Genomic DNA, 14,277 nt, shown 5'->3' with positions numbered 1-14,277 from the left:
AGTTTCCATGCCAATCTGTCAAAATAAAACTCATTTCTTTTGTAGAAAATTTATTCAACGTGTCTCACAAAAGAATGTAAAGCCTCATCAGAAAGATTAATTTGATATGCAAAATACACAACACAAAGCTAACCAACAACAAAACGAAATAAAATGAGGTAAATTCCAGTTAAGGTTCAGTACAGCAGTGGCCACGCCCCCACCTCGCGGATTGGCCGGCCTCGACAGCTAAACAAAAATATTAGTAGGCCTAACTAACTAATTATCACTTCGATTTCTTAGTGGTCCGATTCGTGCGAGTCCGTCCTTCGTCCTAACTGTCCCCGCCCTCCTTTTTGTCCGGCACGAAATTGAGCGATGCCGAGTTGATGCAGAACCTCTTCCTGGTGGGCAACGGTCCATCGTTGAAGACGTGGCCCAGGTGCGAGCCGCACTGGATGCACGTCACTTCCGTCCTTATGCGTCCTGGTTGGGATATGAGGAGTAGTAGGTTCGCACCAACTGCACAGGCGGAAGGAAAGGAACAGGATTCGGGACGAAACGAGCAAAAAACAGAACCAAAAACGAAACGAAACAGAAGAGAATTTTGATGACGATTTACAAAGCGGGGACGAACAAAAAAAATGTGGCAGGAGGCGGGACGGGGCGGGGAGAAGATGAAAAGAAAACAAGTCACATTAGCTTCCCGAAAGGAACAAGTCACCAACAACCCAAAAAAAAAAGTCAAAACACACGTTTAGAGTTTCAGCACAAGATTTCGCTGTTAGCGGTAAGTACGCGTCGGCGAGGGGGCGGGGGTAGGCGCGCTAGGTGGCTTGTTGCTCACTCCAACATCCAAGTACGGTGAATCCAAAACAAAAAACTAACTACGATCGTAAAGGTATTTTTAGTTTAATGAGGTTGCGAGAATTGACGTGGAAGTGTTTGTTTTTGCGTCTGAGATTGATTCATCGCGTGATGAAATGTCAAAATGACAGTTGTGTAAGAGAGCAGCACTTCGATGTTGAACAACGTCAAACTGCGATTTTTATTTTTTGACATTTTTATTCTTGTAACAACACAGTTTTTATTTGTCAGTCCTTGTTCAAGCAGAAATTCTGTTAGAATTACATTTTCGGAAAAAACTAAACTGTTCAACGGAAGACTTAAAAAATAATCCCTTTATTTACAGATTAAATAGTTATTTAAGATACAAGTGTAAAAAGTTATCCTTTATTGCACGAACGGGTTTAAAATAGGACCGAGGTACGAGGGAGTATTTTAAAGGATGTGAATGCAACCAAGGAACTTTTTACACGTACGTCCTGCAACATTTTATTACGATCGTGAGATCATCGCACCGGTTCCAACATAAATTTGTATAAAATAATTATCGATTGATTCAATATTTTATGAATAAACAAAGTCGTTGAGAACCACGTCGTTTGGCAACCTACATACTGCTAAACAATGTTTCCAACAAATTGTATTGTTGTATTCTGACAGTTCTGTACAATAAAAGCGTGCACTGAAAGTTTTGTGGCACGATTCCGTCAGTTTCACTAAACGTCAACTTTGACAATGATTTTTAGTGCAAAAAGTGCCTACTTTTTACACGATCGTAGATAAAAGTTATTATATGTACGCAGACGTAACAGTTTGCGAACAATATACTGTTTTCAATAACTTATAATAATAAAAATATTCCAAAGATAATATTATCACACATAAAAGGAAGTTTAAAAAATAAACCGCATGTTTTATACGATTGCAACAATTTAATCTTGACAGATGAATTAATTATGAAAATAATGCGGTTTTCTTTGTTACAGTCAGACTGTCACGCCCAACTGTGTGATTTTTTTAATATAGTATTGTTTTACGAAACAAAAACAAAAATTAGTCATCGTTGATGTGAACGCAAGAATGCAATTGATTCCGAAAAGTTGTGAACAGTTATAAAATGAAAAACTCCAATTATTATAAGAATTAACCCGAATTTTGTGTGTGTTTCTTTTCTGTATATTATCGCAACGCTAGTCCAACAAACATCATTTTAATGTTCCCACAATATTTTTTTTCACTATTATGAAAAAACATCCATCAACAAGAACTAGATTTGACCTAAAATCCTTTGTCTTAGACTTCTAGAAATAACTTGCACATCATTTCTCTAACACCTAACAACGGTCAATTTCGTAAGCATTTGTTATTAAAGCGATTACCACAATGTTATCGTAAGAATAATTATGTTATGAGTGTGAAAAACTATACAAACATGTATATAAAAACTGTAACCTTTACATTTTGTTTAACTTGACAACACCGTAATCATAACGCGACAATATTAATGGATCGTAAAATAGTTTCTCGTGGGCATTTTCAAAATTGAAAAATATTGTTCGGCGATGTTTGCGTTCGCTTCACGAAAATTTGCAACGTTGTTGTTTGACATGTGTCACTCGTGACCCTCGACGTCTGAATTAAGCTCAGACATGTTCCAATTATGTCACGGACAATTGATATAGAAAACCAATTGATTCGTCTCATGTTTATTTTTAACGTTAACGTCAAAGTCGGCGGCGCGTATCGAACTGGTCATCCTAGTCAGATCGATGTTTATACTAAACTAAAAAAATCTTATCAGCACAGAAATAAAAATTAAATACATGTTCCAATGAAATTGATGTTACCAATTCGGTAATTCCAATTGGACATAAATTATCTTATCGAATTTTACAACATTGGTCTATTTATATCACAAAACTGAAATAATAAAAAGATGGTTTGTTTCGAACGTGATCGAGATTTCGTCGAACAGTGACGATTATTATTAGTCGTGGAGAAACAAATCTGAAGTCTTTGATAGCTTGACACTCTATTTTTGTGTTGATCGCTTAAAGCGAGGGGCTCAGCAGGTCAACTTCACCAGGATTTAATTCCGGCGAAACAAGCAGTGAAGCAATGTTGGAGTGACGCAACAATAGAGCAACAAAAGAACACAATGAAGAACACCGATTAAAAGCGGTCAGCATTAGGCGAAATTTGCCTGTCGTCTCCAAATGAGCATTAATTTCTATATTAAAGTCGTCTCAGGCCAGGTCTAATTTTAGAGTGATTTAACGAACGCATCGACTTGAGCGATGCACTTGGAAACGAGTTCGTTTCTGTTAGGAAGTGGTGCAACAAGGAAGCGCAAAGCGCAAGTGATAAGATTAAGAGAAAACTTGTTGTATTGAAAAAACAAATTGGACATGTTGATTGACTGGAACCTGACAAGACCATCTGTCTGCCCTCGACAGACGTAACGAACCCGGCAGGGGGGTCAAAAGTTATCAGTGTTAAAAAAAAGGCCATACAACTTTTTCTCCACAACAAATTTCCGTTCAAACGCGAAAAACTGTCAAATACCTCCGCTCGTGTCAGGCGTCAATTTGACTTTGCCCTGGTCCAAGACGTCGTTGAAGGCCGGCCAGCCGCACCCGCTGTCGTATTTGGTCTCTGAACTGAACAATGGTTGCTCGCAAACGATGCAAACGTAAGTACCCGGGTCGTAGGTCTTGTTGTAGCACCCTGCAAGCAAGACGTGTCGGAAAGGAAGGCGCAACTGGGGGGCTCACCTGTGAAGGGGCGCTCGGTGCCTTTTTCTTGCGTGACGTGGTACTGAATGGGGGTGAGCCGCGACTTCAGCTCGGTTTTGTCCACCCTGTCCGCCATCCTGACGACTGACGCAGCGCAAAACGAAAAAGTGTGTCAAAGACAAGAATGCGAGCCTAATTTGGAATGAAAAAATTATAGACACCTGGTGCGTTGTGAACGGATTTCCTGCTCGAAGCGTACGCGAAAAATCGACCCGAATTACGCAGCAGTCCGAACGTGTGTTTACTCATCACACCGGAGAGCACTCTGGACTAGTTGCGGCGGTATTTGGACAAAACCGACCGAATTTGCTCGCGTTACGTAAGCGCTACTCGACGCACATAACCTCACTTTTTCGCACCGCTCCGCTGCGACTCAATTAGGCTAATTAGCCGCTGGAATCGCTTTATTGGGACCAGTGGCCGCGCTCGAGCCCAATTAAACGCCCCTTTCGCCAAATTTGCGGTCCACAGATTTTATATACAGAGCGGCCTAAACAAATCCAATTGACAACTGTCAAAATTTCCGAAAAATCATCACTCCGCCGCGCCAAATTCCAGTTAACAACGCTGAACCGCAACCGAAATGACTTCTGAGCACTTGCGGCCTCTGCCGGGCTCTAATAACAAGACAACCCCCATAATCAGTTTGAACCATTACATATTTTCAGGGATCCGTAACAAGTCGACGAAGTTTCTCGAGAAACCGTCGCGCGACGACATTTACAAGAAAATTTTGATTCCGAAGGACTTGAACAAGCCCAAGTTCCAGCAGAAGGGGCTGATATTCGTGTGGCCCCAGAAGCGCACCTCTTTCTATTACAACAAAGAGATGATCTGGCTGACGTGGATGTTGGCCCACGCGCTTTACTGGTTGCATGTCGTTGATATTTTGCCCACCGGGACAGGTACCGTTCGTTTTGTAGCGATTGCGTATAATGAGTTGGTCCGTCTGCAGCCGTGCCCTTCAAGCAGCCCCCGTGGAAGTACGAACCGCCCCTGCACAAGCCCAAGAGCAGGGACTTCATCATCGAGCCGGACTGGGAGTCCCAACACTGCGTGACCCTCGATAAACCCTTCTATTAAAAACTGATAACCGGTCTGTTCACGACGCAGCACGAATTCACGTTCCCCCCAAACTTGTGGAATTTCGGATTTATTTTTTTTGGACAAAACCACCGTGCCAGATGTGGTCAAATCTTCACCGGACGTCCTTCGAGCGAGTCACGTTCTTCGATCTTCGGTTTCTCAAACTGGATGCATTTTCAAATTCGTCGCCCCCGCGCTTAAGAGCAGGACGCGATTGCAGAAAAACATTTGACTGGTTGGTGTTCTGAACTCCATTTGCGGTTCTGGTTGTTGAAATTATGAATACTGTTCTCTGTTTGGTTATTATAATAATTTTACTAATCTTGTCGAATTTTATTCGCGTGCGGAGTGCGTACTCGCATTAGCGGCCGAACCAAAACAAAAGTCGCTGTCTCGCTGTCATTCTGTCAATAATTTGCAAATGGCCGCGGTGAGCGGACGACTCCGAACGAGATGTTAAAAAATTCATAATTGACAAGTCAGATGTTGATGTGCCATGAATAATGAAGAATTTGAAAAGCGTGTCGGTGCAAGTGATTGACAGCGACATAGCACTGCTGTTGCCTAATGGTGTCTATGAGATAAAACAAATGGAGCCAAAATCTTCCAGGTTAAGAAGGATAGTGTTCTTCTGCGTGGCCCTCGCCCTCTTCGGCATCGTAGGTTTCGGCTACTTCTGTCCAGATAAAGTAGGCGGCCTTTTCCATTCATGAATTCCCGATCAATCGATTTGGTTGCAGGTATGTGCCCTTAGCAATAAAGAAGCATCCATATCATTAGAAGACAGTTTGGGTAAGCCACTGTCGCAGTCGAATAGTAAAATAGGATTAAGCTACGACGAAATGTTGAACGACGATTTCTCGTTCGATATGGACTCGCACGACGTCATGGTCTTTCTGCACATGCAAAAAACTGGTGAGTAGAGTGCAACTTTTTGCTTATGGTAAAGTAAACGTCAACATTTCTGCTCCTTTTGAGCCCATCTGTTGCGGATGTAAACATGACAAACACCCAGGGGTTGAAAAATTTATGTTTGCAGACGTGCATCCCATTTGTTTATCTGGTGTTTTTATGACTTATTTACATTATCTTCAGTTTATAAATGGTTTTTGGGTCGCCTTCAGTGTAAAACGTTGAACCTAAACCAGTTTTTCTTAAATTACGTAAATTACGCAACTGTCAAAATGAGGGTTGGTAACCCTTTGGTAATTTTTTATCAAGCCTGCCACTCCATAACCTCAACAACAGAAATTACCTATGAAAAATCAAATGAAACCAAAAAATAATAACAGGATGCGATTTGGCTAATTTTTTTCCGTTTGATAAAGACAGAGTGGTTGTTAAATTTGCCACATCACAATCGGTTGTGGAGGAAGTAGTTGGCGTGATTACAACTCTAATAGGTACTATCCTGTTGTAACCTTTATCTTAGCTCTTTGATAATCACCACACATCTTCAGTACTCGTGTTAAAATTGTAAAATAACATTTATTTGCACGTGTATTTATTATCAACTGTTGAATTTACCTTTAATTAAAAGATAAAAAACCTGCAACCCTGATGTCATCTGTCAACAAGCAAAACCGTGGTTCTCGTTCTCACGATTTACGTAAATGTCAACTTTTTTTTTTTCATTTTCTCGGAACTCAAGATAATTTGATAAGCAAATCCGTTCCGCACACAGTTTAGTAACGCAAATATTTTTGCTGCGCCATTTCGTATTTACTTTCTAGATCAAATAAATGAAGGTGAAATAAAATCGTGGTCCATGTGAAATGTGAAGTTAAATGTTTGTTTTAAAGCTTCGGCGAAAATCGATTCTGGTAAATTGTTACGCAACATAGAAATGCACCAAATTTCTAACAATAATTGCGCAGATGTAAGAAATGGTTGTGATTATAATAAATAACGCAGGAAGTTGATGTCACTTTTATCGAATTATTGCTATCTGCTGTAACCATTGCGTTGTATTGTAGAATATATATTTTATCACTTTGCCGAATAGCATTATTTGAGGAGCGGGCTAAAGAAAATTTAACCAAACGTAAAATGTACAAGCACAGATAAGTCGAGGGTCTTAATTGGCTTAAGCGTGTCTGGTCTTAACAACTGTGTAGTTTATAATTATAAAAATAAACCATTTTAATTTGATTAAAGGCGCCAGTAAAGCAAGACCATTATTTTATTTACCTTTCAAAATTCCAATGAAAAACGTGAATCTAAAAATATGTTTTGTGTATACTGATCTATTTATTCGTTTTTTACTATTTGTTCTTTTAATTCCGTGTTTTGTTTTTTTTTCTCAAAGCACATTAAATTTCCGTTGGATCAACTAATTTGTTTTTACTGTTTTGTATAAAAAAACAAATCGAATGTTTTCTTTGAACGATACGTAGAAAATCGAAGCGACATTATGAATACGAAAACTGTTTACTGTTTCTATATTAATGTGCTACGACTTTTTCAACATTAAAATGTGCGCATTATGAAAAAGAAAAATTGAAACATGATGCGCTGAAGTATCTTTTAGAAAGTCTGCGACTCACGCTTATTTCCACAACAACAAAGGCTTTCGTGAGCTCAAAAATATTTTCCGAAATAATTGATGCACCAGGGAGATTATAATCGAACATTTGAAATAAATAAGAAAGTAAACTGGCGATTTATTTTATGAAAACAATGAATAACTAACTGCTCTTTGTGAAATTAATAATCATAACTTAAACGGTTGGGTGTTTCTGTATGCAGTAGAGTTATGCGTCGATCGAGGCCGCATAATGACGGACAAGGGTCTTTGGCTCACATTGAAGGTTTTTCCTGGTGCTAAAAAAGGCAAAATCTTTGCAGATTCTGTCGATTTGATAAGCACTACATATTACATAGTACATTTAGCAAATGTACAAATGAAAAATCGGAAAGACTGTATGCTCGTAAAATTTTTCTCTTCGTTTTGTTGCTTAAAAGTTAATCAAAAGAAAACATCCAAATTCTGGGTAAACAAATTTATTTGCAACAATTTTAATCGTGAACTAAAAGTTCTTATTCGAAATAACCACCATTTGTATACAGGGTGTCTTAAAATTATCGTATTCCGAGTTCGGGGCTTAGTAGGGACATCCTGTTGTAAAAGTAAAAATGTTTAAAAAAAAATTGCTGTCACTTTAAAAAATATATCAAAGTTGCCAATATTTGTTCTAAAGTACCTGATTGATATTCTAGCTTTGTTGTACTTCTCTTTTGAACAAAAATTGGAAAAATAAAACTTATTTTTTCGAGATAAAGCTTTTTTTTCAAGAAATGTCTTTTCATTTATATTTTAATATTTTTTTGTTCGACACTGTCAGAATTTAAGAATTTTCTCCTATGTGAACGGATTTTGATAAATGTCACAACTTGTCAAAACGAAACGTCAAGCTAATTTTACAGGTTTTAAGCGATTTGGAGCCTTTAAAGGGCTCGTCGAACAAAAAAACGTTGTATTCAACTCGTTCGTGTGTGAATTGGGCCTTTTTTGGCACGCGTGAGCCATTTTAAAACGCGAGTGAAACGAGCGTTTTAAAATGGCTCACGCGTGCCAAAAAAGGCCCAATTTACACACAAACTCGTCAAATAAACTACTATTACATAATCATCCTCACCACATTTCAAAATGAATGTCAACCATTTATATTTTTTATTTGAAGAAAACATGATGAAAAGTTTGAACCTTCAGACCCATATATCTTTGTAAAGACCCCTCCCTATATTTTTTATTTTATTTTTTCGAGATTCCTGAGATTTTTCCCTACAAGACCCCCGACTTGGAATACGTTTATTTTGCGACACCCTGTATAACCCCAAAGGCTACTCGATTAGCGCTGCACGCACATTATCTAAGGGCTGCACAAGAGATCGTTCGAGGCAGGTCGATCAGAATTGAATTTTTCGTGGTGTCTTTGTTGTTCGTAAAGATAATTTCAGATATGTATTCACGTCAGACGTTCGTATGTCGCTGTTTGTTGTGGGGAGCCTCTCATCCGAGCGATTTGTTGCAGGCGGCACGTCCTTCGGGAAGCACCTCGTCCACGACCTGGACCTGAAGCGGCCGTGCACCTGCCCCCTCAGCCGGAAGCGGTGCTACTGTTTCCGGCCGCACTCCAACCAGAGCTGGCTGTTCAGCCGCTACACGACCGGCTGGAAGTGCGGCCTCCACGCCGACTGGACCGAGCTGACGAGCTGCGTGGACGAGAAGCTCGACGAGCTGGAGGGCAGCGTCGTGAAACGGCGCTACTTCTACATAACGCTGCTCCGGGAGCCGGTCGCGCGCTACCTGAGCGAGTTCAGGCACGTGCAGCGCGGCGCCACCTGGAAGGGCTCCAGGCACCACTGCCGGGGCCGCCCCGCCACCGAGGACGAGGTGCCGCCCTGCTACGTCGGCCAGGACTGGGAGGGCGTCGCCCTCGACGAGTTCATCGACTGCGACAGCAATCTGGCGATCAACCGGCAGACGAGGATGCTGGCCGACCTGGAGCTCGTCGGCTGCTACGACAAGCGCTACATGTCGAAGGCGGACCGCGAGCGGACCATGCTCATCAGCGCCAAGAAGAACCTCGAGTCCATGGCCTTCTTCGGCCTGACCGAATACCAGAAGATGTCGCAGTATATCTTCGAAGAGACGTTCAATCTGCGGTTCGCGGTGCCGTTCGAGCAGAACAACGCGACCGTGTCCAGTTCGACGATGCCGACGTTGACGGCGACGCAGGCGGCGAAAATCGCCGCACTCAACAATCTGGACATCGAACTGTACAAGTTCGCGAAAGAGTTGTTGTTCAAGAGATTCGACAAGTTGAGGGCGAGGGACGGGGATTTCGACAAGAGGTACAGGCACTTGGGGGAGTTGACGGTCAAGAGTGGAGTGACGGAGTTCGATTGGGACAGGTTAGTCGAGGACGTGACGGTGGCGCAGTAGTCGACAGTGCCGATTTTTATTTTCGTTGGGCGGCGGAGGCTACGCGCGGATTCGCAAAAATTTAATCACGATGTTGGGCTCACTTCGGTCGAAACGAGAGTGACGCAAAAAGATTGATGATCTCCGTGATTTATGGTAGAGAATGACGTATGTACGGGGAGAATCTGAAAGTCACTAAATTAACGCGAAAAAGTAAATTCGTCGATAGTGTCCGTCCACCAGATAAAAATAACGTTGACAGTGGCTACCTGGTACTTTTTGTTTCATGTGGTTGGTAACTTTGGCTTAAATGAATTTTTTTTTTCGGCTGTTGCAACACTGCAACCATATGTCTTGTGTATTTGACAGATATCTGACGTAACAGCGACAAAATGAATTTTGAGTAAAAGAGAGAAAAAATTAACGGTAAAAAGAAATTAAATTTGAAATACAGCAATTATTTTCAGTGTCAAAAGTGAAAACTATTTTAATATAATATGTTACGTTGGACTGTGTTTTAACTTCAGTTGGAATTATTTTTCGCCGAAAAAAAATACCGCCACACGATTTTAGAACATTTACACTAGGAAATGGACGGGACCCCAGGTTTAGATTTAAAAAAAAGTTAAAAAACGGTTTCATAATCTTACAAAAACAAAATTAGTTTTGAATCCGTACAATTTGGCCTTTACTAAATTGACGATCTCAAAAAGATCAAATAAATCAAACAAAACTTGAATGATTTGAAAACCCTTTTTCAAAAATATACTGGTAGCGTTTTTAAATCCATCAACTTTTTGCAGTGAATTTCAACATTGGTGGACTGTCAATCATAAGTTTTTTTTGTGTTGAACATTTATGTTGTGCAAAAATGTGATGAATAGGGAAACGGATTTGGTGGAAAACTGATGACTGTGCTGACTGGTGCTGATGTCATGACACCTGAAGTGTAAACATAACCTAAACATTTTTTCATTTTCGGCGACTATTATTATTATATGAATAAATATGTTCGACATTAGTCTTCTTGGGACCATAATATTGGTAAAAAGGATTACAATGCCTTTGGAAGATTCATCAGATGATGATTTATTAACTTCCTCTGATGAAGAAATTATTTTAAACAGAAGAAAGACTCATGAAAAAATTAGAGGATACGTGAATAATGTTGCACTTTTCCAGTTTTTCCCTCGCTTTGCTTTGACATTGACAGTTTGACTTCGCTTCGACAAACTATTTTGACATTTCCCCCACTATTCGTCCACCAAACAACCAACTCCCATTGTAGATGGGAAAGGTGAATTTTGGTTGAGCCCAACATGAAATTTTTGGTGAATAAAGAAACGTATTTTCTTAAGCTCAACATAAATCTAACAGTAATATAACAACGTTTTGGTAGAAAACTGATTCCACCGATTGATCCATCGATGAATTTAAAAACGCTTCCATAGTCAAGTACAAAAAACATCGACTGTCAAAAACAAAATTGTTGGGTTGGGCAATTCACTAGTTATTTTCAATGACAGTATTGGTATCCATGATTTTTTTAAATTGTTCATTTGTTTAAATTTGACGTTTTAAAATGAATTGCAAATTTAATGTTATTTTGTTGAAACAGAAAGTTGAGAATTTACCAAACGAAGTAGGGCGGTTTCGTTGACGCGAAAGAAGAGAGCCGTAGCAGATGATTACGTGGAACAAGAAAGAGTTAACAACATTTTGAAGACTCAGGTATGGAAGGCGGCCATTAATTTTGTTTCAATTCTGAACACAAAACGGATTAGTTTATTTTGGTTGTTGTTGTCAATGTTCCAGTGTTGAATTTGGACGTTTCTTTTGTAGATTTTATAAAATCTCATGCGCTAAAAGCTAAAATTGAAACCTAACCTAACCTAACGTGAGTATACTCTAGAGAGAACATTTTACAAGTACATTCCGAACAAGCATTTTATTCAAAATTTCATTTTGACAGCCCCGAAGTTTTTTTAATTCGCCCCTACCATAAATAAAGAATTTTTTTGCCTCTCGTGTGAAAATCGAATTGCCATATTTCGCGCGTAGCCGTCCACCGCCAACCCCCCGAACCATCGACGCGACAATAAGGCCGAAAGTACCGAGTCGTTCGTTCGTTTATGCCGGCGGTAAGTCGCCACGAACCGTCTTTTCTCTTCATATACCACCACACATCACACGACACGTCCGTTCGATCGGAGAAATGCGAAGCACGCGACACTACGTTTGCAACAGGGGACCCCTTGCGGGACGCCGCTCACGTGACCCGAAGCCACCACCATCGACGTTTCATTTCCATGACACACTGCCTTTCAGTTTAGCGTAGGACATTTTTTATTGTATACCAAAGAGATAGTATTAGGTGCAGCTAAGTTATTTTTAAGGTCATTCATGTCAGTGCAATCGAGCCACAGATGGAGCAAGTTTTGTTTAAATTAAACGATCAACAGGGTTTATCGAACTGACGTACTAATCGTTTAAGGAGAATAATTTTTGTCGAGACAATCTGGTGCCCTACATTGTGATCATTACGTATTTAACAATTTTTTAAGGTGCGTTCCTTTCAATACTGTGTATTGCATTTATTTACCGTTTTCACTTTTGTTAGTAAATACGAACATATCGTCGATATTGATGCGTTTATCCTGATAATATGTTGACTGATAATTTTGTATGTTTTAGGTAATCTAGTAGCAGTACTTAGTTGTCTATTTTATTTTCCAACAGTTAGACTTGGTTTATTATTCTTGTAAGATAATAATTAGGTGCATGTATCATACGTACAAAAATATATATATACTTTTTACAAGTTTACAAGTCTGTTTCGACCCAAAAATGGCGGCTTACGTGGTGGAATATTTATTGAATCGTTACATGATATGTTGGGTGTCATTTAAATATTTGTACAAATAAGAAGAGAAAGCGTAATTGTCATTAAAACTCTAGTTATTACAATATATCATTTCCAAATAAATGCATGGATGGAGATTTCCTGGAACAAGTAGTATATACATTCAAGATCCTTACTTTTATACATTTATACACACTTAAATTACTGTATTTGTTCGTACGCCTATTAACGTTAAAATAAATAATAAAAAAAATATAAATAGTATAAAAAAATACTGTGATGTGATGTGGCGGACTAAAGCAACGACTGCTCCAGCATGATTTTCTCGAAGCCCGACGGCGGCGAATAATTGAAATTCTCTAAGATTACATCTAAGATGGCGCCGTCGTCGACTGAAACAACCAACAATGATTCCCTGGGCTTCCCCGGCAGGAGCCACACTCACCATAGAGCGCCGGATAAACGGTCCCCTTGACATTCGTAACTCCGTAGTCTATCTCAGTCCCGTTCACGTAGAATTTGAGCTGGATGTGGTCAAACGACACCCCGATCACGTCGCCCTCCTGTATTCCGGCGATCTCGCCCGAGGCCCCGTTGTTGATGTTGATTTTGTACAGTTCCTGCTTGTTGTGTCGAACGATGTGGTCGCTACACAGGCACCACGAGAATTCGTCCATACCCCCTGAAACAGCAGGTCAGTTCGGGTAGGATAATCGACGGATCGCACCTTTTGTCAAGCTCAAGTCGGTCTGTCGCGTCGACAGGCCTATCGACCAGGAGCCCCCTTGCTGCACCTTCACCTCGAAGTACGATTTGGACTGGACCAAGGGGGCATTGCCCAGAGCCGCCCCCGCTCCGCACACACGTTGGCCTCCTTTCACTATCACGACTTCATAACCTGCAAACGGGAGATGCACTCGGGGGGCGCGACGTCGCCGCACTTACCCATGAACGCCGTGTCCAGCTGGATGGGGTTCTCGCGGGGGATGTGGGGCACGGCCGAGTTGAACTTGAAACCGTCCAGACAGCCCCTCAGACAACAAAATACGGACACGGTTGACATTTTTACTTCATAACCTCAAAAACTTGACATTTGATTGTCATAGATTTGATTGCTGACAGCGGATTTGACAGATGGGTCGACGATAACATTAACAATTAAAAATGGAATTGTGGAGTGGAGGCATGATTTAGGTGCATGGCATGTCTCAATGCCCCCACACGAAAAGATTTTTTGCAGAAAAACTCTATTCGGAATTTTTGGAATGGGAGCCCCCACGGTCTCGACCTCCGGGGCGCAAAGTGCGTCAGCACGTGCCGATCATTCGCTTTTTCACGAAATCTAATTAAACTCGATGTTTATCGCGACCTTTGAGTCCGCCCGAGGGAGGGGAGGACCGGCAACTTGTTGCTCATTGTTAACATGGACCGCATCCTCCGAGGTATAATGAGGTACAGGAGCGTGAAAAAGGAGCAAATGGTGAAGCAATTCGTGCAAGTGAAAGACAACCCAACCGTGAGTAGCTCCAAGTTGTAGAGAGAATTGTTTTGTGATAGCGCAGGTTCGCCAACTGTGCGGCGGTTAATTAATTTCAGCCGAAAGCCGTGTTCTTCACCTGCATCGACAGCAGGATGATCCCCACGAGGTTCACGCAGACCAACGTGGGCGACATGTTCGTCGGTAATTATCACAGCGCGAGTCCTAGCATGCTGTGAGCGTCGCAAGTCGCGTCGCAGCTCGATTCTGTCGCGAATCCAGCTGCGACGTGACTCGGTGACGG

The 14,277-nt window shown here is 41.0% G+C and overlaps 5 protein-coding genes across 10 annotated transcripts in view; 3 read left to right on the top strand and 2 right to left on the bottom strand.

Annotated features, from left to right (window-relative positions):
* Positions 1–33: 33 nt before the first annotated feature.
* SelR (methionine sulfoxide reductase SelR) lies at positions 34–4,014 on the bottom strand. Of its 2 annotated transcripts, none has more exons than XM_069047144.1 (4): positions 3,782–4,014; positions 3,600–3,704; positions 3,391–3,552; positions 34–501 (listed from the first exon to the last, which is right to left on the bottom strand). In XM_069047144.1, exons 1-4 carry the CDS (start codon positions 3,867–3,869, stop codon positions 314–316), a joined length of 543 nt encoding a protein of 180 aa, XP_068903245.1. In that variant the 5' UTR covers positions 3,870–4,014; the 3' UTR covers positions 34–313. The 2 variants fall into 2 exon arrangements, with proteins under 2 accessions (XP_068903245.1, XP_068903246.1); XM_069047145.1 differs by having other exon boundaries at positions 34–465.
* Positions 4,015–4,127: 113 nt separating this feature from the next.
* Positions 4,128–12,462, top strand: Hs6st (heparan sulfate 6-O-sulfotransferase). 3 transcript variants are annotated; one of them, XM_069047134.1, is made up of 5 exons: positions 4,128–4,525; positions 4,576–5,395; positions 5,447–5,621; positions 8,741–9,623; positions 12,030–12,462. In XM_069047134.1, the coding sequence occupies exons 2-5, from the start codon at positions 5,210–5,212 to the stop codon at positions 12,082–12,084; spliced, it is 1,299 nt and encodes a 432-aa protein (XP_068903235.1). In that variant the 5' UTR covers positions 4,128–4,525; positions 4,576–5,209; the 3' UTR covers positions 12,085–12,462. The 3 variants fall into 3 exon arrangements, 2 of the variants coding, with proteins under 2 accessions (XP_068903235.1, XP_068903236.1); XM_069047135.1 differs by having other exon boundaries at positions 4,130–4,525; positions 11,252–12,462; XR_011159608.1 differs by having other exon boundaries at positions 4,131–4,525; positions 8,741–10,404; positions 11,085–12,462.
* The window catches only part of hdm (hold'em), a 24,100-nt gene continuing 21,071 nt past the window's right edge, over positions 11,249–14,277 (top strand). Inside the window, exon 1 of the mRNA XM_069047133.1 lies at positions 11,249–11,364. The gene's annotated coding sequence lies outside the window, so the exon portion shown is untranslated. The remainder of the gene's footprint in view (positions 11,365–14,277) is intronic.
* On the bottom strand, positions 11,675–13,582 carry LOC138130585 (SPRY domain-containing protein 7). Its single transcript, XM_069047143.1, has 4 exons — positions 13,442–13,582; positions 13,224–13,394; positions 12,942–13,178; positions 11,675–12,888 (listed from the first exon to the last, which is right to left on the bottom strand). The coding sequence occupies exons 1-4, from the start codon at positions 13,557–13,559 to the stop codon at positions 12,791–12,793; spliced, it is 624 nt and encodes a 207-aa protein (XP_068903244.1). The 5' UTR covers positions 13,560–13,582; the 3' UTR covers positions 11,675–12,790.
* The window catches only part of CAHbeta (carbonic anhydrase beta), a 1,469-nt gene continuing 1,069 nt past the window's right edge, over positions 13,878–14,277 (top strand). For 2 of the 3 annotated variants that reach the window (XM_069047141.1, XM_069047142.1), the window contains exons 1-2: positions 13,878–14,012; positions 14,093–14,208. In XM_069047141.1, the coding sequence (XP_068903242.1) occupies positions 13,920–14,012; positions 14,093–14,208 (209 nt within the window). In that variant the 5' untranslated portion in view covers positions 13,878–13,919. The remainder of the gene's footprint in view (positions 14,013–14,092; positions 14,209–14,277) is intronic. The other variant, XM_069047140.1, reaches the window with a different exon arrangement.

The sequence above is a fragment of the Tenebrio molitor genome, chromosome 5, assembly GCF_963966145.1.
Source record: "Tenebrio molitor chromosome 5, icTenMoli1.1, whole genome shotgun sequence".
Classification (NCBI taxonomy): Eukaryota; Metazoa; Arthropoda; class Insecta; order Coleoptera; family Tenebrionidae; genus Tenebrio; species Tenebrio molitor.
Note: the sequence above shows the minus strand (reverse complement) of the source record. Positions and strands in the feature narration are given on the sequence as shown.

What these genes read in the sequence shown, in the direction of transcription:
- SelR (XM_069047144.1), bottom strand. Translation starts at nt 3,869, where the DNA reads ATGAGTAAACACACGTTCGGACTGCTGCGTAATTCGGGTCGATTTTTC. An exon ending in CACCGAGCGCCCCTTCACAG is followed by an intron (nt 3,553 to 3,599) that starts GTGAGCCCCCCA and finishes TCTTGCTTGCAG; the next exon opens with GGTGCTACAACAAGACCTAC. An exon ending in GACGCCTGACACGAGCGGAG is followed by an intron (nt 502 to 3,390) that starts GTATTTGACAGT and finishes CCGCCTGTGCAG; the next exon opens with TTGGTGCGAACCTACTACTC.
- Hs6st (XM_069047134.1), top strand. Translation starts at nt 5,210, where the DNA reads ATGAAGAATTTGAAAAGCGTGTCGGTGCAAGTGATTGACAGCGACATA. An exon ending in GCTACTTCTGTCCAGATAAA is followed by an intron (nt 5,396 to 5,446) that starts GTAGGCGGCCTT and finishes ATTTGGTTGCAG; the next exon opens with GTATGTGCCCTTAGCAATAA. An exon ending in TCTGCACATGCAAAAAACTG is followed by an intron (nt 5,622 to 8,740) that starts GTGAGTAGAGTG and finishes GATTTGTTGCAG; the next exon opens with GCGGCACGTCCTTCGGGAAG.
- LOC138130585 (XM_069047143.1), bottom strand. Translation starts at nt 13,559, where the DNA reads ATGTCAACCGTGTCCGTATTTTGTTGTCTGAGGGGCTGTCTGGACGGT. An exon ending in CGACTTGAGCTTGACAAAAG is followed by an intron (nt 13,179 to 13,223) that starts GTGCGATCCGTC and finishes CTGCTGTTTCAG; the next exon opens with GGGGTATGGACGAATTCTCG. An exon ending in CGTTTATCCGGCGCTCTATG is followed by an intron (nt 12,889 to 12,941) that starts GTGAGTGTGGCT and finishes TGGTTGTTTCAG; the next exon opens with TCGACGACGGCGCCATCTTA.